At 57.2% G+C, this 24,724-nt stretch overlaps 1 protein-coding gene across 1 annotated transcript; it reads right to left on the minus strand.

The window, feature by feature from the left end:
• Positions 1 to 774: 774 nt before the first annotated feature.
• Positions 775 to 20,745, minus strand: SLC6A7 (solute carrier family 6 member 7). The gene is made up of 14 exons (XM_045437175.1): positions 20,183 to 20,745; positions 14,947 to 15,130; positions 13,141 to 13,272; positions 12,724 to 12,958; positions 12,162 to 12,300; positions 10,600 to 10,734; positions 9,001 to 9,104; positions 8,746 to 8,870; positions 7,723 to 7,835; positions 7,342 to 7,473; positions 6,765 to 6,864; positions 6,489 to 6,589; positions 5,775 to 5,942; positions 775 to 2,489 (listed from the first exon to the last, which is right to left on the minus strand). Exons 1-14 carry the CDS (start codon positions 20,213 to 20,215, stop codon positions 2,280 to 2,282), a joined length of 1,911 nt encoding a protein of 636 aa, XP_045293131.1. The 5' UTR covers positions 20,216 to 20,745; the 3' UTR covers positions 775 to 2,279.
• Between the last annotated feature and the right edge of the window lie 3,979 nt (positions 20,746 to 24,724).

The following is a 24,724-nucleotide window of genomic DNA, read 5'->3' on the forward strand; positions in this document are numbered from 1 at the left end:
GGCCTGGGGTCTGTCCTAGAGACAGCTGGGGGGCCTGGAGAGTGCCCTCTCCTGGGCTGGGGCCACTGTGCTGGCACCAGGGGCCTCTGTTAGCAAGACTGGAGCCTGCCCCCAAGACTGTGGGAAGAGGCACCTCGAACTGTGAAGGCCACTCTTGTGCCCTCAGCAAATTAGCAAACCCACCACTCTTCCTCCACCTACTGCCCCAAAGAGGGGCAGGAGGGGGCCTGGCTCTTTGTTAGGGGAAATTTATTAATATCCAAAATAGGCAGCGGCCTTTTCTCCCCACCCCCAATCAAAGCCTTTGCAAACACCTGGGCTTCGCATTTGAAAGGCCCTGGGACTCTTTTATGTGGCAACGTCCTGCCAGGAGGGGGTGGGTCGCACCAGCCTGGGAAACTCTGGGCCCCTCCCAACCCCGGTCTTCTAGCCCCAGCTGCACCTGCGGGTAAGGCTGGGAAGCAGCTGGAGGGGGAAAGGGGACGGCCTCCTGCCTCGGCTGGGTAGTCTTGAGCAAGTCTTCCCCTTCGGTGGGCCTCAGTTTGCCCAGATGTACAAGGGGGGCAAAGCTGTCTTCAAGGGCTTCCTCCTCTTCACCACCCTTCCTCAGCCCACCCACCCACCACGGCCATAGCACAATGGCAGAGCAAGTGTCAGAAGCCGGGGGACCCGGGGAAGCAAACAGCTGAGCCTCGGTTCCCTCGGCCATCAGCCGGAGAGCCCTGGGCTGCCCAACTCATGGTTCTCAGCGGTAAGGAGAAGGGGTGAGAAGGATGATCTCGTTGGTGTTTATTGACAACAAATGGACGGAACATGGAGGGGCTGGGGAGACAGCAGGACAAAGGGCACAGAGGCCGGCCCGCTGCACGAGGGTGCTCCGCCCCGCTGGGGAGCACCGTGTGGGTAGAAGCTCTACTCAGGCATTCGCACACCCCCCCCCTCATCTCTCGGGGGCGAGTGGGGGCCCCAGGACAGCCCCTCCTGTGCCGGGGACTGAAGATGCCAAGGCCTCTGGCCACGGGGCTGAGGAGTCGGCTGCCCTGGGCTCGCTGGCTCCACCCCCCATGCCTGGGCCCGGGGACCCGCGTCCCGGAGCAGGGGTGGGCAGCATCAGGACCAGACAGCCACGTGTGCGGACCATCGCCAAGCCTCTTAGTTGCCTTGGTCGTCCACAGCCAAGGCCAACTTCCCAGCAGCGCCCGGAGCTGGAGGAGACAGTGAGGGCCGCCAGGGCAGGGAGAAGGGAATGCACAGGCTTTGGGTCCTGACTAGGACCCCTCACTCCCACCTGTCCACTTGTGTCCTCTGTCCTAATCATGCCCAGGGCTCCCTACACCGGAGGGCGGGGGTCCAGTGTGGGAGGCTGCCGGCCCTTTTCTGGGGGGGAGGGGAGCGTGGGGTCCTCCTCCTTTCCCCACCCCACCCCACCCCCTCACTCAGGCCACCGCCCCTCTTGCCTGCCCTCCACAGGCCTGCTTCCTCGGCCCTGTCCCCTCGAAGCCACCCTGCACGCTGACCCTGAAAGATATTCTATTGAAAGCACACCCAGATCATGCAAACCCCTGCCCACCCCACGTCCCTCCTCCCCCTCCCCCTCATTCGTCATTCCCACCTGGACCCTGCTGTAACCTGGGAACACTTTGGTTTCTGCCCGGGGCTCCAGGGGAGGCACGGGGGTTACACGGGGGCCTCCATCCCCTGCCCTCCTCTTCCTCTCTCCCTCCCAACTTGCCCCATCCTCCAGGGCCTTCAGGCCCCACCTCCTTCAGGAAACCTGGTGGGCGCATGAGTCCACAGGGGTCCTTCTCCCACCTGACTTGCTAACCCTTGATGCCTGGGGCCTCGTGGGCCTTGCCATGCCCTGGGCGTCCCTGCCCAGCTCGGATTCTGGCTGTTCGAAGTGTATGGGGAGCCTCCCCTAGAAAAGAGAGGAGTCTGGGCCCTGAACGGAGATGAGAAGATGCTCCCACCTGCCACATGAGAAAGGGAGCTGGTTGGCCAGCAGGCCTGGTGTCCAGTCCCCTCCGCCATGTGACTTTGGGCAAGTCCCTCCTCCCTGGCCTCAGTTCATCCAACTGCGAAATGAGGGCTGAGCTCTGAGTGGGTTTGTGTGCACGCGCGGAGAAGGTAGACGGAGGAGAGGCAGAGGCCACAAGAAAGGACTTGCACGGGGGACCGGCATCACCCGGGGCAACCTCCCACGGCCTCGGGGCCTCTCAGAGCCCCAGAGGGCACAGCTACCCTTTGCGGCCCGGCAGGCTGTCCGCCTGCCTCCTGTCTCACATCATCGACTCCTCCTCCTCAGCGATCTCGCGGTCCACCTCGATGGCAGTGTTCTCGAAGCTGGTGATGCCCCCGTACTTGCGCATGTGCACCATCAGTGGCTTGGGTGACTGGCTCCCCACTAGCGTGGCCACGTACATGCCAGTCCGGTTCTCCTCCAGCGACGGGCCCCAGTCCATGGTCGGTCGGCTGGCCTGCTGGAGCCGCTGCAGCAGAGCAAGGAGAGCGGTGAAAACGGCCGGCGCTCGTGGTGGAGTGCTTCCTGGGGCCGGGCACCGGGCAGAGACCTCACCACGGCACCTAGATCAGTCCGCGCAAGAATCGCAGGGGGCCCGGGCGGTAGCACCTTCCCCAGGGGAGCGAGCCACACGCCTGGATGAGAGTCCTGCTCTGCTGTCACGAGCTGGGTAGCCTTTGGGCATGGAATTTAAGCTTTCCATGCTCTGTTTCCTCCTCTGTAACTTGGGGATCATGATGCCCTCACGGGCAGGCCCTGAGATGCAGCACTTAGCAGGGTGCCGGGAACAGGGCAAGGCCCAGTAAATGGTGTCTGCTGTGACTGCAATCCAGGAGCCCACTCTGGGTGCCTTCCCCTAAATGCTGAGTCCTAAGGAGCTGGGCGGTTTGGGAAAGAGCCAGGAACCAGGAGAACTGAGACAGGACTGTTGCTGACCTTCCAAGTGTCTAACATTTGGCCTCGCTCTGACTCTGATGTCTGACCTTTCCCTCTCAAGCCCCAGTTTCCATGGGAGGAGGGAGGTGACTAAGACAATGACTAAGTCTGGACGTTCTAGGGTTCCTCCCTTTTCCAACTACATTCCCAAAAGCCTTCTGCCTGAGCTGCAGGGAGAAGAGCCCCAGACCCTTGAAGGCAGACGGACAACCAACATCAAGCGGAGCCTTGCTGGGTGCAGATTCAAGGAGGATAACGTGTGCAGTGCCCTTAGCCCGAGGCCTAGCATGGCTCCATACTCAAAGCATGGTGACACTCAACTGTTGTAGAGCACGTCACCCCCCTGCTCAGAAACTTGCCAGTGGCTTATCATCTCACTTAGAATGGAACCCAAAGTGCTCACCACGGCCTCCACGTCCTGGCCCCTGCCTGCCTCCCTGACCTCAGCTCCAACCACTCTCCTTCTGCCCTCACCTGCTCTGATCCAGTCTTGCCGACCCCCCCTTGCTGCCCTCAAACATGCCAGCCCCTCCTGCCTCAGGGCCTTTGCACCGACTGTCCTTCTGCCTGGAATGCTCTCCCCTTCCAAAGCTAGATAGATCACCTTGTCGATTTGGTCAGGTGTCTGTCCCCACACACACCCTCACCCCCCCCCCCCGGGAGGTCTTCCCAGACACCCTGGCCAAAATACCACCTTCCATCATTCTCTATTCCTAAACTTAGGGTTTGTTTTTTGTTTTTGTTTCTGTGTTGTTTTTTTTTTAAGTATAGTACTTGCCACTACCTTTATGTATTTGTTTGTTTATTGTCTGTCTCCCACATTAAAATACAAGCTCCCTGAGAGCAAGGACTTAGGTCTATTCCCAGCTGCACACTAGTGCCTAGATCAAGACTTCCTGACCTGAGAACTGTGGATGTTTCGGCCTGGAGAGTCCCTGCATAAGGGCTGTTCTGCACACTGAGGTTGGTTAGCAGATCCCTGCCCTCTCCCCACTGGATCCCGGGAGCATCCCCTGTGCACGCTGTACTCTTACGACAATCAAAGTGCCTCCAGACATTACCAAATGGCTTCTGAGGGCAAAATCGCCCCCGTGAGAATCCCTGGTGGGGAACAAAACATTCACCATGTTCCAGCCTTACGCTAAATGTGGGCTTCTTCAATCCTTACAGAGTCCCTGGGAAAGGGGCATTATGACTTTCATCCTCTACTCCCACAGATACTATCTGGAGGTAAAGTTCAGCAAGGTCGGTCACCTTGGCCAAGCTCACACAGTGGTCATCCTGGGGTTTGAACCCAGGCAGTCTGATTCCGTCCTAAACTTTTAGAATACTCTGCTTTTCTGCCCCTCACGGTTCTGAAGATGCTGACGAGCCTCTTTTCTTCTCACAGCAACCCTTATGGGTAGGTGTCACTGTCCTCACTTTAAGGAGAGAGAAAGCAAGGCTCAGAGAGGAGTGTTAACTTGCTTAGGGTCACGCAGCTGGCAAAAGGCAGACCTAGGATTCCTCCTAGTGTGTCAGTGCTAGAAGCCCTGGTTTCTGAAGGTGGCACTCCGGACCTGGGCAAGTCCTCTGCAGTGCTGACCCCACAACAACATGGCCCCGCCACCTGGCTGTCTCCTCCTTTCCTTTGCAGACACCCTGGCTGTCACGCAAGGAGACAGGCTTCCTTTGGAGGTCCAGGTGGGGCTCCCGAGGTTCAGAGAAGGCAAGGCGTTTGCTCCTAGTCACACAGCAATTGGAGACAGAGCGGTGGCTGGACTCCAGGACTAGCCTGTGGTCTGGGTGGTGCAGTCATTTCTGCAGGGGGAGGGCTCGGAGCCTCTCTCCAGGTGGAGATGCGAGGTGGGGTGGGGGACAGCTGAGGTGCAGTGGAGCTCTATGGGAGGTGGGAGAAGTAGGGAGCTGACGAGCAGGCTGGGGGTGGTGTATGGAGGGGCACAGGAGGCTCGATTTGTAACCAGTTCCGGTGGTGTAAATATTCCCACCAAGGTCAGTTTCAAGTTATCGACGGTTTAACAACTGGCTCACAATATCCTTGAGTATTTAACAATTAGCTCTTATGAACCAGCACTTGCTGGCTCTGTTTGGGGGTCCGTAGGCTCTTCCCAGGCCCTAGTAGCCTCCCTCAGCTCTGCTCACTATGACAGCCTCTTGCCCCCAGAGGACTCCACACCCATGGCGTCAGAAGTCCCGAGAGTGTGATGAGGCTCAGAGAGGGGCAGAACATTGCAGTGGTCACACAGCATCACAGCACACCCACTGGCCCACTCCCCCCTTCTGAGGCCTGCAGATCCCCGTGCCCAGACAGCTTGCATTCTCTGTGCTTTCTAGATCTCTTCACAAAGCCTGGCGTGGGCACGGCTCCCACCATCAGCCCGTTCTCAGGCCACCCGTGGGCTGCAGCAGGGAGAAGAGTGACAGTCCACCCTCTGGGGTCCCTCAGTGTTGCCTTCTGACCTTGAGTTTCATAGGGAAGCTTTGGGCTGGTGACCGGAGTCTAGGTCCTGACCTCTGCCCGACTCACAGTGGGACCCTGGGCCATTCCCTTGTCCTCTCCCCAACACCCGTGGACACTGGCCAACATCGGTGGTCTCTGGAGTGTGCACCCCCTCAGAGGCCTCGCGTGGCCCCGGGGGCCACAGGGCAGGACCCGAAGCCCCTTGCGACTGCCTTACCCCAAGCAGGATTCACAGCTCAGGCTATTGGCTGGAAAAGCCTGCAAGGCCCTGGATAAGGTGCTGGTGCAGATGTGTTCTGTTCCAGCAGGTGGGCCCGGGGCTGGGCCACGGGTCGGGAAGACCAAGGGCAGACTTACCTCCCAGAGCGAGCCCTCCTCCCGGAGCACGGCCACCAGCATGCCGGCTGGGATCATGAGGCAGGACAGCAGGCCCATCAGGATGCCCAGCAGCTCTGCCCAGGCTGGGAATCTGTAGCTGCCGTACTCTGAGGGCTGGTACTTGACGATGCTGTATACCAGCAGGGCCTGCAGGCGGGGGCCCCAGCATCACAGTGGGCTTTGCACAGGCCCCAGGGCTTGGGGTAGCCCAGGTCTGAGCTACCCGAAGGCCTGAGGGAGCCCAGCTCAGAGCCACCCAGTGTTGGAGATAACCTTAGCTGTGCAGAACCTAAGATGGTCCATCCTCGGAGCCTTTGCAAGGCCTGAGACAGCCCAGCTCTGAAGCACCCAATTCCTGAGACAGCCTGTGCCTGAACTGCTTCAATTCCAAGGCCAAGAAAGCACAGACACAAGCAAACACACGAGCCTCAAAGCCCCCGCCCTAAGGCCCCGAGGCCTGAGAATGCCCCACTCATTTTGCCAAGCAAATGCAGGGCTAGGGCCAGCCCAGCTACAACAGCTGGGGACATCAAGGGGACGGGAATAGACCAAGATCCTGGTGCCCACCCACCCCTCAGCCCTGACAGAGGCCCACTCCGGGGCCAGGGCAGCCCTACCAGCCTGAGTGCCCAGGGCGGGGCCCTACTCTCAGCCCCGGGGCCCCAGCCAGCAGCCTTCTTTCCCACCCATTACCAGAAGCGTGGCCGGGGACAGGAACAGCCAGCAGGCCCTGAAGTACAGGCCCGGCTTGAAGCCCAGCATCATGTGGATGTCCCGGCAGAACCTCTGGATGCCTGCACGGGGGAGGGGAGGAGAATGGCCCCACCAGCAGCCCCTCCTCCACCCCAACTGCCCCGACTGGAGACCCTGGCCCTTGGGACCGGGGACCCAGTGCAGGCGGGCTCCAGAGTAGACTCCCACCCTCCCACGGTGGGGAGCCTCAACGCCGCCTCCCGTGGCCCCTCTCACCATACACCCGGGTGACGGCGAGGCACGTGGTGATCACCACCACCATTAGCCCGAAGCTGGCGCTGTAGTCGTCCAGAAGCACCAGCCAGTACATGCCCCCCTGGAACACAAGTCACAGCTCTGGGGTTCCCTCACCCCGGTCTTGCTCCCTGCTGCGACCCCTTCTCCAGGCAGGAGGTAGGCAGGAAGCAGCCAGGCCAGCGGTGACAGCAAGACGGTAACAGTGGGACGGCTGTCTACCTGCCAAGCCCTTTACACACACCATCTGAGTCTCACAACAATCCTAGACGTAGACCCCCATCTTATTGGTGGGAAAACAGGCTCCGGGAGGGGAAGCCACTTGTCTTGGGGTCATTCAGCCAGAGCAGGAACCAGGCTGGAGGCCAGGTCTTTTATACTTCCAAGCCAGGACTCTGGGTCCTAGACTGAGCTGCCCTCGGGGAGAGCGCCTGGGGTGGGCCAGCTTCCTCCCAAACAGGAGCAAGCCAGTAGGCCAGGGAACGATCACAGACATTGCTGCGGGCGCCTGCCCCTGCCTCACCCACCAGCTGCCCACCCACCCCGAAGCACCACTCACGTCAGTGGTGAGGACCAGCCCCATCAGGTACATGGCCACGCAGATAAGCCCCGAGAACACAGCCTTCTTGGGCCGCAGGTAATACGGGAACTCGTCTGTCACAGCTGTCACAATGGTCTCCAGGAAGGCAAACTGGGGGGAGGGGGGAGGAGGGTCAGAATTCTGCCTCCCTCACCGCACACGTGCACAGACACCCCCAGAGGTACACACAGACACATCACACGGATACATCACGCATAGACACAGCACACACAGACGCACAAACACACAGTCGCACATCTCACACAAAGACACACATCACACGTGGACACACACAGACGCACCCACCTCACAGACACAAACACACACCACAGGGGGCCCGCTGGCACACACGAGGCTCACCTGGCTATCCAAGCCAAGAGTCAGGAGCATGAAGAAGAAAAGGAAGGACCAGAAGGGCGACAGAGGCAGCATGGTCATAGCCTGTGGGTAGACGACAAAGGCCAGGCCGGGGCCTGGGCCAAGGGCACAAAGAGTCAGCAGCCTGGGGCACGGGGCAGGCCCCCCACATGCACACTCAAACACACGTGGTCGCTTACATCCACCGGGCCATACTAGTTCAGCCAAGCCCAGAGACGCACGCTATCTGCACACCTCTAACACTTAACTCCTAGGGCGCAGGCCGGTGCATTGTTGGTGCTCAAGAAACATAGATTGATAAAATAAATGGATTAACAATGAGTGTGTGAGAGGTGCCTCGGTGGCTCAGTCGGTTGGTCATCCGACTCTTGATTTTGGCTCAGGTCAGGATCCCAGGGTCGTGGGATCGAGTCCCACATCGAGCTCCATGCTGACGATGGAGCCTGCTTAAGATTCTCTTCTCTCTCTCTCTCTCTCCCTCTCTCCCTCTCCCCCGCTCTCTCTCTAAAATAAAAATAAAAAAAAATGAGTACATGAATAAACCCAAGACCCAACATAAAACCTCACTTGCGTACACTTACGTATACCATCACTGATACAAACAGTCCCACTAACACACACACTTAGACACGTCCACTGGCACAAGACACTGATTCGCATCCTCATTTGAACCCTCAGTTCACGTGCACACAGACCTCTTGACATAGGAAATGACTCACTTGGACAAACAAGGCAAGTTACTAAGACGTGATCAAACATAAGACACTCTCACACAGAAATCCATTTATCTCCGGACTCAGGTTGACACACACCCCCTTTGCACTCGGACACCCAGAGACCGGCAAAGACACACGCGTTCGTGTGCGCGCAAACCCACACACGCACTGGACAAACCCATCCGCGACCTTGCCGGTCCACACTGTGCTCCCTGGCCCAGCCCCAGCCCCAGCGGCGCCCCCCTCCCGCCCCACCCCCTCACCCACCAGGGCTGGCCGGCCTGCCCACCTGCTTTGGCCACTTGGTCCACAGGCACACCCAGCTCCTGAGACATGTAGCCCAGCACGGAGAAGATGGCGAAGCCAGCCAGGATGCTGGTGATGGCGTTGCCCAGAGTGACGATGAAGGTGTCTCTGCCGGGAGAGGTCCGGGCACAGAAGTCCAGGCCAGAGTGAGCGGGCCCCGCCCTCACCCCGGGAGGCCCGCCCTGGCCAGCCACTCTCCTCCCTGCTCTGGCCTCGAGGGCTCTGAGGCTGCACTGACCTATAGATGTTCTGGTGAAACGTGTTGTAGGAGGCAAAAGTGAGGAGACCCCCGAAGCCCACACCCAGGGAGTAGAAGATCTGAAGAGCAGCTTCGATCCACACCTGTGGCAGGAAAGGGTGCAGATGGAGAGCAAAGAGAAGGGGCTGCACATCGTGGCGTCCAGAGGGCCAAGGAAAGAGGAGGAAGGAGGTGGAGTGAGAGCGAGTCGGCAGGTCCAGGGATGGTGCGGTAAGGAGCCCGGCTCACAAGTGACACGGGCTGGGAGCAAACCCTTTTCCAGCACTTACACTGCAGGACTGGGGAAAGTCCCTTTCCGGGCCTCAGTTTCCCCATCCAGGATCTAGATGATCGCTGAGCTTGGTCCAGTTCTGAAGGAAGTGGCGTCTCACGTAAATTTTCAGTAGATTCATATTGACAATAAGCCCATTGGAACCCCTTTCCCTCCTCCCTGGAGTTGGAGGGACCCGGATTTGATTCTAGCTCCCCACTTTCTAGCTGTATGGCTTAGGCATGCCACAGCTTCTCCCTGAGCCTCGGGCCCCTCGTCTGAAATGAGGGTGGTGGTGAGGACTAATGGCCACGTATGTGCAAAGTGCTAAGGCGTGGTCAGGCGGGCATCCGTTAATAAATGAGAAGTGTTAAAGCCATCGGTACCATTGTTTCCATAATTACAAATGCCCTCCTTGGGGTGTGGAGTCAGATCTGGGTTGGAATTCTGGCTCTGCCACTCCCTAGTCCTGTGACCTTAAGCTTATCACTCTTCTGGGCCTCAGTTTCTTCATCTGTAAGATGGATGAATAATGTCTTCCCTTTTTTTACATTTCTTTTTTAAGTTTTATTTATTTTGAGAGAGAGAGAGCACACACGTGCTCACACGGGTGGGTGGGGGGCAGACAGAGATAATCCCAAGGAGGCCCCACACTGTCAGCAGGCACCATGAGTGCAGAGCCCAACACGGGGCTTGAACTCAGGAACCAGATCATGACCTGAGCCAAAATCAAGAGTCAGACGCTTAACCGACTAAGCCACCCAGGTGCCCCTTAAGGTTTATATATTTTTTTAGGACTCTACATCAAATGTGGGGCTCAAACTCATGACCCCAAGATCAAAAGTCGTACGCTCCTCTGACTGAGCCAGCCACGTGCCCCAGAATAATGTCTACTTCATAGGATGGTGAAGAATAAGTGAAAAAGACACACAGTGTAGAGCACAGAGCCGAGCCCAGGGTCTGGTAGCAGGGGCCCATCACATGGAGAATTCCTACCCCCTTCTTTTTTTTTTTTTTTTTTTTTTTAACGTCTTATTTATTATTGAGAGACAGAGAGAGACGGAGCATGAGCATGAGCATGGGAGGGGCAGAGAGAGGGGGAGACACAGAATCCGAAGCAGGCTCCAGGCTCCGAGGCGTCAGCACAGAGCCCAACGCGGGGCTCGAACTCGCAAACTGCGAAGTCATGACCTGAGCCCAAGTCAGATGCTTAACCGACTGAGCCACCCAGGTTCCCCCCCCACCTTCTTTTCCCCAGGGTCGCCCTCTTTCTATTCCCTGGCTCAGGCCTGACCCCTCCCTCTATGCCCCAGCCCCGAGGGCCTCACCTTGGAAGACAACAGATGGTGGAACTGAGGGGTGAGATAGAACTGGATGCCCTTCCAGGCCCCTGGGAGGGTGACTCCTCGGACCAGCAGCATGAGCAGGATGAGGTAGGGGAACGTGGCCGTGAAATACACCACCTGAGGCACGATAAGTGGGGAGGGAAGGCAGGGGTGACCTTCCTTCCACCCTGCTCCTTTTCCAGAAGTCCCCATTTTACCTAACTCGCCTCCCCAACCTTTGGGTAGGCCAAGATGAGAAGAGCCATCATCCATGATGCTTTTCTTTCCTTCCCTGCGCCCCTCCCTCCACACATGGATCCCTCAGCAAAGTCCTGTCGCTGCTTCCCAAGGAGTCCCTGACCCACCCACTCTCTCCAGCTCTGCAGTGCCCTGGTCCAGGCTGCCTTCGCCCCTTGCCCGGAAGCCTTGCCTTGCAGGGGTTATGAGAGTTTCCCCTCCAATGCGTCCACCCCCCCGTGCCCCTAGCCCAGGAAAGCCCACCTTGCGTGGTCAGCAGCCACTGCACATTCCAAAACTCCCCTCCATCCTGTCTCCACCTGTTCCCAAACCTCCAGCCACTTTCTCAGCAAACGCCAGGTCTCAAGCTCGTCACTGTCCCGACTTGCACCATGATTGTTTCTCCCCTCTTTCTCACTGGTTTCTATCCTACCTTTCTAGTCTTTCTTTTGGTTCTGTTCCTCGTGGGCGACACTTCCCAGCACTTTGCACAGGGACAAGTTCTAATTTATAAATGAGTGAATAAACCACTCAGAAGGTTTCCAAGTCTTTCTAAAACAGCTTCATGGTCCTTCCCACCCTTCATAACCTCAAGTGGGCATCCGTGGCTTTGTCTGCCTCGCATCCATCTGGCCTCCTTCAGACACCAGTCACCTGACTTTCCCTAGCTGGGACTGACCCCATTCCCAGCTCCAGAGGTGGGCACCTGACCAGACCCAGCCAAGCAGAGCACCCCACCCTCCTGGCCACAGTGATCGGTTCAGGGATGGGAACATGACCCAGCCTACACAGTGAGACCCAGTTCTAGGGTTTTTGAGAACTGGAGCAAGGGAGAACCTTTCACCAAGCAGGTAAGATACAAAGCACTCCTGAGAGACCAAGAGAACCACATTCCTGATAACATCCTTTGAACCCCTAGACCCAGCTGTACCTGAAGCACACCCTCTGGACTTTCCAACCGAGTGTGACAACTGGGTTCTGGTCAGTTACCTCTGACTCATACACCCACCTTCCAAGCATTCAACAAACACATGCGGACGGAGCCTCTTCAAAGTGCCAAGCACTGGGTCAGGATGCAAACTTGAGTAACAGATCAGTCCTGTCCCTGGCAAGTTTCTAGCCACTGCCCACCCTTACCGCCACATCTTTCTTCCTCCCCCTTCCCAATCCCTAGCCACCCACCGCCCCCCTCCCCGCCCCTGCCCCTGAACTTTTTCCCAGTAGGAAGTCTATTCATCCTCTCAGGCTCAGTCCATGCCCTGCCTCCTCCGGGAAGTCCTCACACCTCCCAGCCCCTCAGGCCTCTAGGGCCTCCCAGAAGGCCCTACCTTGCCCGAAGACTTCACGCCCTTGAGGATACAGAGGAACACGATGACCCAGGCAAGCAGCAGGCAGAGGCAGAGGTTCCAGCGGATCTCCCCAGGACTGCCAATGCCCTGGCTGCCTTGGATGTGGAGAACGTAGCGGCTGTGGGGGATGGAGATTTGAGAGTCCTCTGGTCACCCTGCCACACTCCACACACGGGGGGCAAAGCCGCGGCCAGCAAGGTTCCTATCACTGTTGTCACCAGCATCACGATTGTCCGCCAGCATTTACTCAGCATGATTATCCAACAGGCTGGATGGCACAATCATACCTTCTTTCCCTTAATCCTCACAGTGACCCTCAGAAATATATGACCAGACCCACGTCAAAGGCAGAGCATCAGAAGCCAAGTATATTGGGTAAGGTTGCAAAGCTGGTCACTGAAGAGCTGGGATTAGAACCGGGGTCCACCTAACACCAGCACCGGCACTCGGCCTTCCAGGTGCATGCCGAGCCCCTGGGGGACGCCGGCCCATCCTCGCCCCCTCCCTGCTGCCGGCGCCTAGGGGCCCGCGGCGGCCTGACCTCCAGTACTCCTCGCTGGGGCTGACGGTGCTGGTGAGGTTGAGGGGCAGGGCTCCATTGCCATCCTTGGAGCCTCTGTGCTCAAGGCAGAGGTCTGTGTTCCACCAGTTGCCACAGTGTTCCCAGGGCAGGTTGCTGGTGAGGGAGGCGAAGAGGTAGAAGAGGACGTAGGCGATGATCATGTTGTAGTAGATGGCCACCAGGCCTACGATGAGCAGCATGGCCGCGCCGGCACCTGGGGGTGGGGGAGTGGGGGCTGCCCTCAGGTCGAGGCCTCCTGCAGGCCAGGCTGTGTGGCCTCCGGAAGCCATCCCCTCTCTGAGCTTCATCCCCCCCGTCTGCCTAGAGGTTGGGGGAAGGGGGCAGCCTCCCTGCCTCCCCCAGGCCTGGACCCCTCCCGGGACGATGAGGCCTCACCTTTGAAGAGGGGGCTGATTTTCCAGACGGCCAGGGGTCCCAGGCTGGAGAACTGGCCCAGAGAGAGCTCGAGGAAGAAGAGGGGGATGCCACAGATGGCCAGCATGAGGAAGTAGGGCACGAGGAAGGCACCTGCGAGGAGGAAGGAGATTGGGGACGGTCTCGGGTGGGTCAGCTCCCCTAAAGCCCAGCTCCGGCCCCGCCCCTGCCCTGATGGCAGACACCTGCGACCCCACGGAGCACGTCTCATGCGGACTGGGACTGTCCTTTTATACCAGCTCACTGAGAGCCAAGGGGGCTGGTGGGGATCTCCCCACCTCTGCAGCCCCAGGGCCCAGAGGAGGGCTGGGCCTCGAGCAAACACTGAGTGAGTGAACGAATAAAGGAGTGAATTCCCTGCCGGAGAAAAGTGCAAACGCCTCAGTATGGAAATGAATGAACACCCTGCAGAATCTGGCCCCGACCTACCTTCCTGCATCCTCTCTGCCACGCCCCCTTAGATGCTTGTGGCTGCCACGGGCCATCCCGTGTGCCCAGTATCCCTCCCCATTTGCTTCTCATACCGGTAGCTGTCTCCTTTAGAGAACTGCCCACCACCATAGGGCTCTGGGAGGACTGTTACTCACAACAGCCACCCCACCCCACCCCCTCAGATGTATTTATCCCAAGCCAAGCCAGTTCAAGACCTTCCCTGCGGTCCTATATGGATTCACTCAGAGAGAACAGTTCTGAGGATAAAGTCATTCCAGAGTTGTCTGTGCCCCCCTGCCCAGCCCAACCTCAAGGAGGGAGCCTGTCCCAGCAGAAAATGAGGTGAGCACCCAGAGAGAAACAGAATCAGGAACCAGGGAAAGGGAGAGCCAGCAGAACTGGGGCCATTATCGAGTTCCTAGAGCATCAGAGGCCAGCTACAGTCCCACACTTCCTGGTCACAGCAATTCATCTTTTCCTTGCCTCATCTACTCCTATTTGGATTTCTGTCGCTCTGCCAATAGGTGTTTCTTCAATGAGTTTGGCAGAAATGGGAAGGAGGCTTCGAGGGCGGGTGGGAGCACACTGGCTCTCGAGAAGGCAGAATGGAAGGTGGAATGTTGGGTCGGCCACCAGATGACCTTGGACAAGGAACCTGGCCTCTCCAAGCCTTGGCCGTCAGATCAGGACAATGGTGCCGCCCAGGAGGGTTGTCATCAGGGTTAAGTGAGAACACCAAGCCCGGGGCCTGGCAGATGGTGAGTGTTCAACCCCAGCTACTGTTAATGAGACATCGAACAGTCACTTGATGGCGAAGCAGGGACGGCGGAGGATTTGTTGAAGATGGGGGAGACTTCACGTATGCAGTCTGAATGGAAGGAACCAGGACAGGAGGGCGGATCGAAGATTTGAGAGTGAGAATGACTGATGGAGTGAGGTCCTGGCGGGGGTGGGGGAGAAGGGGGGGGATGGGAGAACTTTGAAAGCACAGTGATCGCTGAGAGGCAGATGGAGGCTGCTCTCAAGAAGTGGAGGAAGCCTCTCTGCCCATCTCTTGGGGTCCGGGAAGGGCCAAGGCCTTGGGGGAGAGCCGAGTAGGTATCCGCACTGGGCATGAGGGAGACAGAGGAGGGGATGAGTGATGAAAAAAGACAAGGCAGAGGGAGCTCGCTTCTCCCAGCCCCGTTCAAAGCCCCAGTTCAAAGAATTGAACTGCTTTCAATTCTGCTCAAGGTCGCAGGGGAGATGGTGGCCAAGGCCACTTAAAACCTCACTCCACCCCCAGCCGTGGCCTACTAGCCTAGACGCCCCTCAGGCAGGCCCTCGGGCCCCTACCTCCTCCGTTGGTGTAGGCTCGGTAGGGGAACCGCCAGACATTCCCCAGGCCCACGCAGTAGCCGATGCAGGACAGCAGGAAGTCCAGTTTGCCTGTCCAGTTCCCCCGGTCCGCGGCAAAGTCCACATCCAGGTCCACGTCCCCCTGGTCACTGGGGGTCATCAGTAGGTCTGGGGTAATGGGCTGCCAGTAGGAGAGACCAAAGGGGTGAGGGAGAAAGGTGAGGCCGGGGTAGCACTGTGATGCCTCCGCCCCCCTAAACAAAAATAAGAATATAAAATCAAACAGGGCTAAATGCAAAGATACTCTCCTGCTTGGGAAAATCAACCGCTCTTGCCTGGGCTCACGTGGTCCTACGCAGGAGCGTCTCTGGGTTGCAGGGAACTACAAACGTATGAGGCCTGCAGGATGGCTCAAGCACTAAGAAAGCTACCTGGGTCTCAGTTTGGTTAGCACAGAGGTCAGATGAAGGGATGGTCCTATGTTGATGACAATGCGATGACGATCTTAATGACAGCTACCATGGACTGAGCTCCTACTACGCGCTCCGTGCACTCAACGTTTCACCTGATTTCATTCTCAAAATAACGCTACGAGCTAAGTGAGTACTGGTCTAAGCGCTGCTTCACTCATGAGGAACATCGAGGCTCACGGAGGTGTCATGATTTTATGAGGCTGGCTGGTGGAGAGCTGGGTCTCGGGCCCAGAGCTGCCTGACACTGGAGCCCGTGTCTTCAACTGCTGGTGCTGGCCTTTTTTAAAAAAAAAAATTGTTTTAAAAATGTTTACTTATTTTTGAGAGAGAATTAAATTTCTTAAAAAAATGTTTATTTATTTTTGAGAGAGAAAGAGAGTCAGAGTGCACGCGGGAGAGGCAGACAGAATCCAAAGCAGGCTCCAGGCTCCGAGCTGTCAGCCCAGAGCCCCATGCGGAGCTCGAACCCACAAATGGTGAGATCATGAGCTGAGCTGAAGTCGGACAGTCGGTCGGGTGGCTTAATCGACGGAGCCACCCAGGTGCCCGTGATGCTGGCCTTTTGTTACTCTATCCTGGGCACCACATTTTAAGAAAGACATAGGTTGGAGCATGTCCACTGGGCAGGTGGCCAGACAGGACGGTGTTCAGGAGAAGTAGTCACAGGAGGACAGGGGAGAAGTAGGGGCCCTTAGCATAGAAAGAAGACGCCTTGGAGGGAACACGGGTTCCCCTGAGGGAGGAATTGAATTCATTCTCTAGTGGCTCAGGGAGGCCTATGGAGTGCTGTGAATCTTAGTTCACGAGCAGAAAGAAGCTACTGAGTTCTGGTCTATCTCAGAAAGTCACAATCTTCCTGCCATTACAGGAGAGATACGTGCACAGAGGGGACCGGAAACCAGCGGTCCCTAAGATCCCTTCCTGCAATTTAAGGAGGGTGGGGAAGTGCATTCAGACTGGGGCTGGGAAATGGAGGTCCTCCTCCAGCCGCTTAGAATGCTGGCCCTGGGGGTGAGTTAGCCTGTAGGGGAGCCCAAAGATATCAGGATAACTATCTACAATTCAGAGAGCAGTCCCCAAAGTGTCTCCTGGAATGGGTCAGAAGAAAGGGACAGCCACACCCTTCCTGCTTGCCTCTGAAATTCAGACCCTTGGCAGAGAAGAATGGAGCTGCAAAGAAGGCCGATTATCAAATCTCACGGTTTCGAGAGAGGAGAAAGGACGCCCTGTTTCCTGCTCAGCAGTGGTTATAGGAAAACAGTCATATCTCTGGACTGGGAGTCAGGAGACTACAATTCTAGTCCCAGGTCGGTGCCACTTCACAGTGTGACTTTAGGAAAGAGTTTTCTGAGCCTTGTTTCCCCATTTAGACACAGAAGGCATTGAATAAATCAGTGTTTCCAAAAACACATCCCTTTGGATGTTCACAGGTGCTCAGCGGCAAAAAGGATTCTTGAGGCAAAGGAGTTTCGGGAGGGATCGTCTGGGTGGCTCAGTTGCTTAAGCATCGGACCCTTGATTTCGGGTCAGGTCATGATCTCATGGTTTGTGAGTCTGAGCCCCGAGTTGGGCTCTACGCTGACATGGCTGACCATGTAGAGCCTGCTTCGGATTCTCTCTCTGCCCTCCCCCCGCTCCCGCTCCCCCCACTCCCCAGGCCTGTGTGCACACACTCTCTCTCAAAATAAATAAGTAAACTTAAAAAAAAAAAAAAAAGAAGAAGAAGAAGAAGTTTGGGAAACACTGGGTTAACACAAAGCAAACGTTTTCTTTACTGCAGGACTTGTCAGATCCTTTAATGGACCAATACCCACTGCAATTCTCCAAATAGGGACTAGAACAGACAGTATTCTGCAATTCTATTTAAGAAAAGGGTTTTAAGAAGCTAGCATGCTGAGCTTTATGCAGAGAAGTGTAGGTCTATCTATTAGTCTTCTGGTTCTAATGGTCTGTGAGGGAGGCTTCACCAGAGGCACTTACAGTGGTTGAAGACCAGATCATATCCTAGCACAGGGACTCCGGAATCAGTTATTGATGAGATACTTTCCCCACCCCCCCCTCCTCAAATTCCCCTTCCCGGCACCAGCCAAGTAGGTGTCTACACACAAACTGGGTGGTGACAGAGGAGGCTTTGCAGGGATAAAGACGGGGAAGGGAGAGTGCAGGTGTCACAGGACTGGAGGTGTCTGGCTGGCTGCGGTGACAGGGTCGGGGCAATGGGTTCAGGTGGCAGAACGGGGGTAACAGTACTGAGGTGACTCTCAGTGACAATAGTGACCATAGTAATGATCCTGCCTGAGGCTGGCTGTTGGCCAGAGGGCCAGTGGTAGCAAGGACAGCCTGGCATAATTATGGGTGATGGTGATAATGAGGAAGAGCGTGAAAAAGCCCTTTCCAGTAATTGGGCTTGCGGTGATCTCAGACATGCTGGGCTGAGGGTAGCAGTGGCCCCCAGACTGATCTGAAACTCACCCCTGCCCTCTGATGCCCCTTTCCACAGGGTCCCTCCCCAGCTGGGTGGGTACTAGCTCTCTGGAATCACTCCCTGCCAGGCGAGCTCCAGGAGGTATGGAGGAGCAGCTAGTTAACATTGGCCCCTGAAATGGGGTAGTGTGACAGGCCAGTCACCCTGTGACCACCCCCCCCAACCCTGTTCAGGCCAGCTGGCAGGAGGGCCCAGTAATGAGGTTCCTCTGATCTCTCCTGAGAAGCTGCTGCCCTTTCTCTGCTCACAGAGCAGTCCCGGCTCTCTGTTTCCATGGTGACAAGAGTTCCAAGAGCAGGATGCTGCCAGCTCTTCTGTCCCCCACCTCCTCCGATCAGAGGGAAGCCTGCTCCTGCTCCAGGGACAGGGGATTGGGTCCTCCAAAGATGAGCCAATCTCAAGACCACCTGGAGCCCCCAACCCCACCAAGGATGAATCCCAGGAGGCTGGCACAAAGAGGATGGGACTGGCTGGGAGACAAGCGACCAAATCAATGGGGCAGGGTTGGAAGCTTAATGAGTCGCTTCACACTTCCGCCTGTGTGTGAAGCTCCCACCCCCGGTCCCCCCCCCCCCCACCGCCGCCTATCCGGAGTCACGCAGAAACAGAATCGTGGGTTTGCCAGACCTGCACCCCCTCTTTTAAGAACCAACAGATGTAGGTCACTAGCAGCAGCAGGGGCCGGAAGAGGTTAGCCTGCCCCAAGCCAAGGCTCTTACACCTTCTTCAGGATGCGAGAGACAATAGAAATGTGGAGTCCAACTTCATCATTGTGCAGATGAAGACACTGAGTTTCAGGGAGGGAAACAGACGAGCCCAAGGTCAAACAGCAAGTTAAGGGCAGACTAAGACCTGAACCCACCCTCCCTGACTTTCAGCCCAGTGCTGTCTCTGAACACCGCTGTTCCTTTGCTGATACCTGGCATTCCTCACTCCCTGCCCCATTCACCTTGAGACCCAAGGAGGGGACATAGAGGCCAGGTGGCCCCACCCCTGCCCTGTTGGTCCTAGGCTACTCAGCCCATCTTTAGGAAAGCAGCTAGCTGCATCTCCCACGTCTGTTTTTGCCTTGTCTATAAAGTGGGGCTAGAAAGACCTAGCCCCCAGAATTTTGGAGGATTACATGAGATAAGGCTTTACAGACTATGGCTATTTACATACCGTGTGGTCTGGTGGCAGTGGAGAGGGGAGGAAAGGAAAGGAGACAGAGTAGGAGAATGGAAAAGAACGGAAGGCAGGGCCCAAGAAGACCCAAGACACACACCGATGGCCCCAGATGCAGGGGCAGAGAGCGTGAATTGGCAGGGGAGGAGGGGGGCAATAACACCAGCCCCTGTGAGTTCTCTCTCATATCTACACCTACCGGCCCTGTGGGGTCACCACATCCCCCACCCCCCACCCCCCACTCTTAAGCCCAAAGCGAGAAAACTTGACCCAACAACACAGGCTCCTCGGGCCGGGAGGTCTGACCCCACAGGAGGAGGTGGGAAGAGGCTGAGGTCCTGGCCCAGGGCTCCAAGAACACAGATTTGCCCACCTCTCTCATGCCAGCCTCCACCCCACCCCCGTATCCCTTGGGTCTCCCATTTCCTCCCTCCCTGCCTTCGCCTCCTGCCAGCCCTGCAGTGGGGCAGCCTGGGGTCTTAGCAGGGAAGCTAAAGCCGGTGGGGAGGAAGCAGGTGGTGGGTCCCCGCAGGGCAAAAGCGCGGGCAGGAAAGATAGCGTCCCCCTGCTGGCTCTCCGCCGCTGCTTCAGTGTAGAGCGCACCGATGAGGACCAGGGCGGCTCCCCGCCCCCCACCCCTGTAATTAGTCCAGCTCAAGGCTGGCCCTCGGCTATTCTTACATCCCCAACCCCAATCAGCCCCCCCCCCCGGAGGAAACAGGTGGGGGGCTGGAGAGGGGCGGGCGCCTGGCCCCAGCCGCCCTACCCCACGCCTCCTGGGGTTTCAGACACCTGTTCGAAGGACCCGGCCCAACGAACCTCGGTCCCCTCACGCACATCCCGACCCCCCGATGGGGAAGGCCGTGTTGCCAACCCTCTTCCCAACCGCATTCCCCCCACCCCCCTGCTCCAGCAGACCGCGACCCCGCCCCTCCTTGCCATCTAGCTCAGCCCGGACTCCCCCAGAACCTCGCAATGGTCCAGGCGCCCTCCCCGACCCTCCCGGGGCCTGGACGGGGGGGGGGGGGGGGGGGGGGGCGGGCCTCTCTCTGCACTCCGCCTTCAGGTGTGCCCCCGCCCCCGTGTGCGCCCCCTCGTCCTCGTGCCCTACCTTGCGATGGTGAGCTCCCTGGAGCTTCTTCATCTTGGAGGGCGGGTTACCGGGGCTTCCCGGCTTGCCTTCCCCTGAGAGCAGAGAGCGAGCGAGGGAGCCAGAGATCGCGCAGCCGGCCGGCCGCCGCGACTTTGCCCCGGCGGCTCCCGCGCACCGGCTGGGGGGGCGCGGGCTCGGGCGCAGGCGCTGCCGTCTGTCGGCTGCGGGCGTGGGGCGTGGGGCGTGGGGCGCGCGCGCCGGGCGCCACGAACGCCCTGCCTCTCCCTGCGCAGCGCCCCGGGCTGGGGAGGGGAGCACGGCTGCGCCCGCGTAGCCACCCAGACAGACGGCTGACGGACGGACAGCCGGGGGGGATGCGCGCGCCCCCGCACGCAGAGCTGCGGATTGGAGGGGCCCGAGCGCGGGAGGAAGGGGGGGGGGGTCCGAGACGGAAACCCTCGGAGGTCCGGAGGCCTCGGGCCACCGTCTCCTGCGTGACCTTGGGCAGGTAACCTGCCCTCTCTGGGCCTTCCTTTCCCCAGTTGGGCAGTGAGAGGCAGGCCACGTGCACGGACACTAACAGCCGGGCTCTAGGTTCCAGCGATCCAGGCAGCGCCTCCTCTTTGCTGTGTGACCTTGCCCACATTCCTTAAGCGTGTTGTGCTGCCTCTTCATCTGGAGAATGGGGTTAAGAATCTGCCCTCCCTTACAATGATGCGAGGAACCCAGGGAGATTGTGCATAGAAAACAGGTAGCACCGGGCCTGGCACATAGCAGGGCCTCAGCTGACGTTTATCGACTGACTAGAGGTTGCCCGCTTCTGCCAAGAAAAGGACACAGCAGCCATTAATCAGATATTTTTCAGTCACCCACGGTATTTATTGTGCCAGATCCTGGGCTAGGTCCTATTGTCTCAACACAGGGACCGGGAGAGACAGATGGTGCTATCCCTATTTTACAGGTGAAGAAACTGAAGCAGAGAGGTTGAGTCAAGGTCACAGAGCTAGTGAGTGACCCCAGTGACGGAGTCAGGCCTCATGGACCTTCTGGGCTGGTGGAGGTCTTGAACATGTCTCCTTTCCCTGGGAGAGGTTTGGGCCAGAAGAGACAGGGCAAGCGTCGCCGTGTTGTTGTCATGGCTTGTGACTTAGATCGTGAGCACCTAGGTTTCTCCCACCTGAGTCCTGACCTCAGGACTGTTAGAATTTCACATCTCTAAGATGAGCCATCAGCCACCCCGTGCCCGACTGACCTCTCGGAGCAGCGTGAGGGTCCGTGTGAGCCTGTGACTAGGATAGGAAATTATTAGCTAGAGCATTCATGTTCTTTCATCTATGGGCCTGAACTGGTATAAGCCAGTGGACCCAGCATATGCATTGCAAATCATGCCCCTTTCACTCAAAGGTGTCCCAGTTCAGACACCAAATCATAGGGTTGCCCTACCATCAGCCAACATGGGGAGGTCTTTGGGGAGAGTGAGGATAAGGGTCTGCTGCCTCTCATACCCCCGGAGTCTGGAAGGGGCAAGAAGGGTTTACACTGAAGTGTGCTTCAGGAAAGGGGCTGGTGGGTTCTGAGCATACCTGCTCACCCAGAGGCCCCTTTCTTTAAGTCCGGCCTCAAGGGCAGACCAGGGGCTCTCCAGATACAGGAGGAAGGAGCCCTTTGGGCCTGAATGTGAAGGGAAGGAACATTTATTGAACCCTACTGTGTTCGTTTGATGAAGGCTTATATCTAATATCTAATTTGTAATTCTTTCCAACAGCTTGGGAAGACAGGTTTGTGCGTCCCCATTTCGCACCTGAGGAACCTGTCTCAGAGGAGTGAAGTCATATGCCCAAGGCCACACAGAGCACTGAATCTCTGGGCTTTGGAGAGAAGCCAAGAGGGCAAAAGCCAGCAGCTCCTGAATCCAGGAAGTCCCAGGTGGGACCCACTCCCCCCTCCCCCAGGGACTGTCATCTCTTCTCTTACAGGACAGGCTCCGGCTTTGCTGAACAACCCCCTCCCATTGGTACGTGGGTTTCATCAGATCCTACAGAAGGTCCGGAGAACCACAGGAAGAGGGAATAGAGGGGAGGCATTGGCTCAAGAGCCCTGGAAGACTGGCTTCTTTATGGCCCCCTCCCAGTTGCACCTGGTCCCCCCCAGTCCTGCGGGGAGCCAGCCTTGGGGTAGTGGGAGGAAACAGGACTGGATCTTTAGCCTTCCACAAGCAAACACATTATGGGGTGAACGGTACACATCAGAGGCAGTCATTGAGGCTGTGAGTGCAAATGGATCCAGGCTCCCACTTTTCAGATGGGGACACCGAGGCCCAGAAAAGGCAGGACTTGCATAATCTACTGTGTGAAGTAGAGGCAGGGTTAGTCCTGGCATCTAGGAGTCTGAGCCCACTCAGGCTCTGCCCTCCAGATCACAGCTTTCTGCCGTCCCCTGCCCTATCACCACAGCCCTTGTTGGAAAAGTCTGGTCTTCATCAAACAAACAAACAAAATCCCAACATCTTCTAGAAGATATTGTCCACATAAGTCAGTCTGCCCACTGAACCCTCAGTCACCCTCAGAACACCAAGCGTGTTTGACGTCCCCTGCAGCCGCTGTCCCCTCTCCCCTCTCCCAGAGGAGGTTTGGTTACTACTTGGCAGAAAGACAGCATTTAGGAATCCCAACCAGTAAATAATCTGTCTCTCTTTCCCTCTTCCCGCCTCTCTCTCTCTCTCTCTCTCTCTCTCTCATTTCTCCTGGTCTCACATCAAACCAGAAGTCTAATGGAGATGTGTGCTGATTTAAGGAAAGTGTTAGATGAAAACGTACTTCCTTTTATTATATACGGAGATATTTTTAAATGCGTATAAATAAACATTTTTAATTTGCTGAAACGTTCAGACTGTATCACTGTAGAGCATGTGTTTTGTTACACCAGCGAGTGGCGACTGTAAAAAATGAGGAATCAGGCTGCTGGTCCATCTGGTATGATTCAGAGAAAGTGGCTCTGGTGCGGCCGTGCTGGGACAGGATTGCCCTCCAAAGCCGCCCTCTCCTAGGCCTGCTGTGCTCCCAGGTTCTGCATCCCATTGGCGGGGCACCTCATCCACCAGGAGCCAGGCTGGTTTCCTCGAACAGATCCCCATCACAATCCGTTACACGTGCGTGTGCACACACATACCCTGGGGGGCGGGAGACCCTTTCTATTCCTAGAGCTGGGCTGAGTCCTCCCCTAGAGTGGAGCTGTGGCCCTCTCTGCTCTGCCCACACTGATCTCTTGGCAGTTGATAGGATAGCTCTACGGACTGAGGTTCTCAGCGGGGCATTCGGGGTCTGCAGATGAAATTGCATGCAAAACATAGTGCTGATGGGCATGCTTCTGATTTGCTGGAGGCCATGACCAGGCCATGGGCCTTTGAGGGCCAGGCCAAGCCATATCTGATGTTTGTCTGGAGCCCCAGTCTCCAGCCACCGGCGCCTGCCCCCCAGGGGGAATGGGGACATAAAATTGCTGTATACAAAACAGAAGTAACAGCAGCTCCTCACGAGAGGAAGGCTAGAATACCTCTTAGCACTGGGCTGGCTTCTGGGTCTGACAGGACAGGAGGGGTCCCTTTCTTGAGCCACAACACCCCAGGCTCTGGGGGGACCCTCTGAGTGATAGGGAACTCATTGCCTCACAAGGCAGCCCATGACACTGCTTGAAAGTCCCTTTAGATAAAGGTTTCCTCTTTTCTGGAGGTTGACAGGTGATCAACCTCACTTGTGGGCCCAACCTAGCCCCCTGACCTTCCACGTGGGCCCCACCTGCCGCTCACCCAGCCTGCCAGGCCCGGCCACCGCCCTCCCGCCAGACAGAGGTTTTCCTGTGGCTGGGAACAGGCTTGCCCTGCCTCAGATCTTCCACACCACCATCTGTCCTCAGCCTTGGGGTGGCGGGGACATCAGGCGGGCCCGCCAGCATCTCACAGTAGGACACAACAGCCCCGTAAGCAGGTGGCTAAAAGACAGCACCTACCCTGTGCTAAATTCTGGATAGGTCAAAGTATTTCATTTCCATTTGCCAAACGAGGAGGCTGAGGCTCAGAGAAGCTAAGTAAGTTGTCTGAAGTCTCAGAGCTTGGAGGTAGTCAAGCCGGAGGCCAGACCATGTGACAAAACGTGCCGTGAACACCGAGTTACAGCTGAAGCATGGCCCTCCAGCTCACAGCACCCCCACACTCCAGAGTGTGTGGTGCTCCCTGGGGTGCTAGCAGGGGCTGGTAGGGGCCTCCTGGGTAGCAAAGCATGGAGAAGGCTGGATTAAAGAAAAGTCAAGGGGTTTCTTTGCTGCTGGACATATCAGAGCCTTTGATGTGTTTACATACCCCTCTCGCCCCCAGAAGGGTTGAGTCTGCGGGACTTGCCAAACTTACTTGACCTGAGCCACTTCTTAAATGAGGCCCAGAGAGGAGATGCAGTTACCCCAGGGTCACACAGCAAATATTTGTGAAGGTCAGAATCCACGCGCTGCCAACCACACCTTCCACCAACCTTCCTCCTCTGCTCTTGGAAGCATAGTCCTTTCCCTGGT

The sequence above is a fragment of the Leopardus geoffroyi genome, chromosome A1 (genome assembly GCF_018350155.1).
Source record: "Leopardus geoffroyi isolate Oge1 chromosome A1, O.geoffroyi_Oge1_pat1.0, whole genome shotgun sequence".
NCBI lineage: Eukaryota > Metazoa > Chordata > Mammalia > Carnivora > Felidae > Leopardus > Leopardus geoffroyi.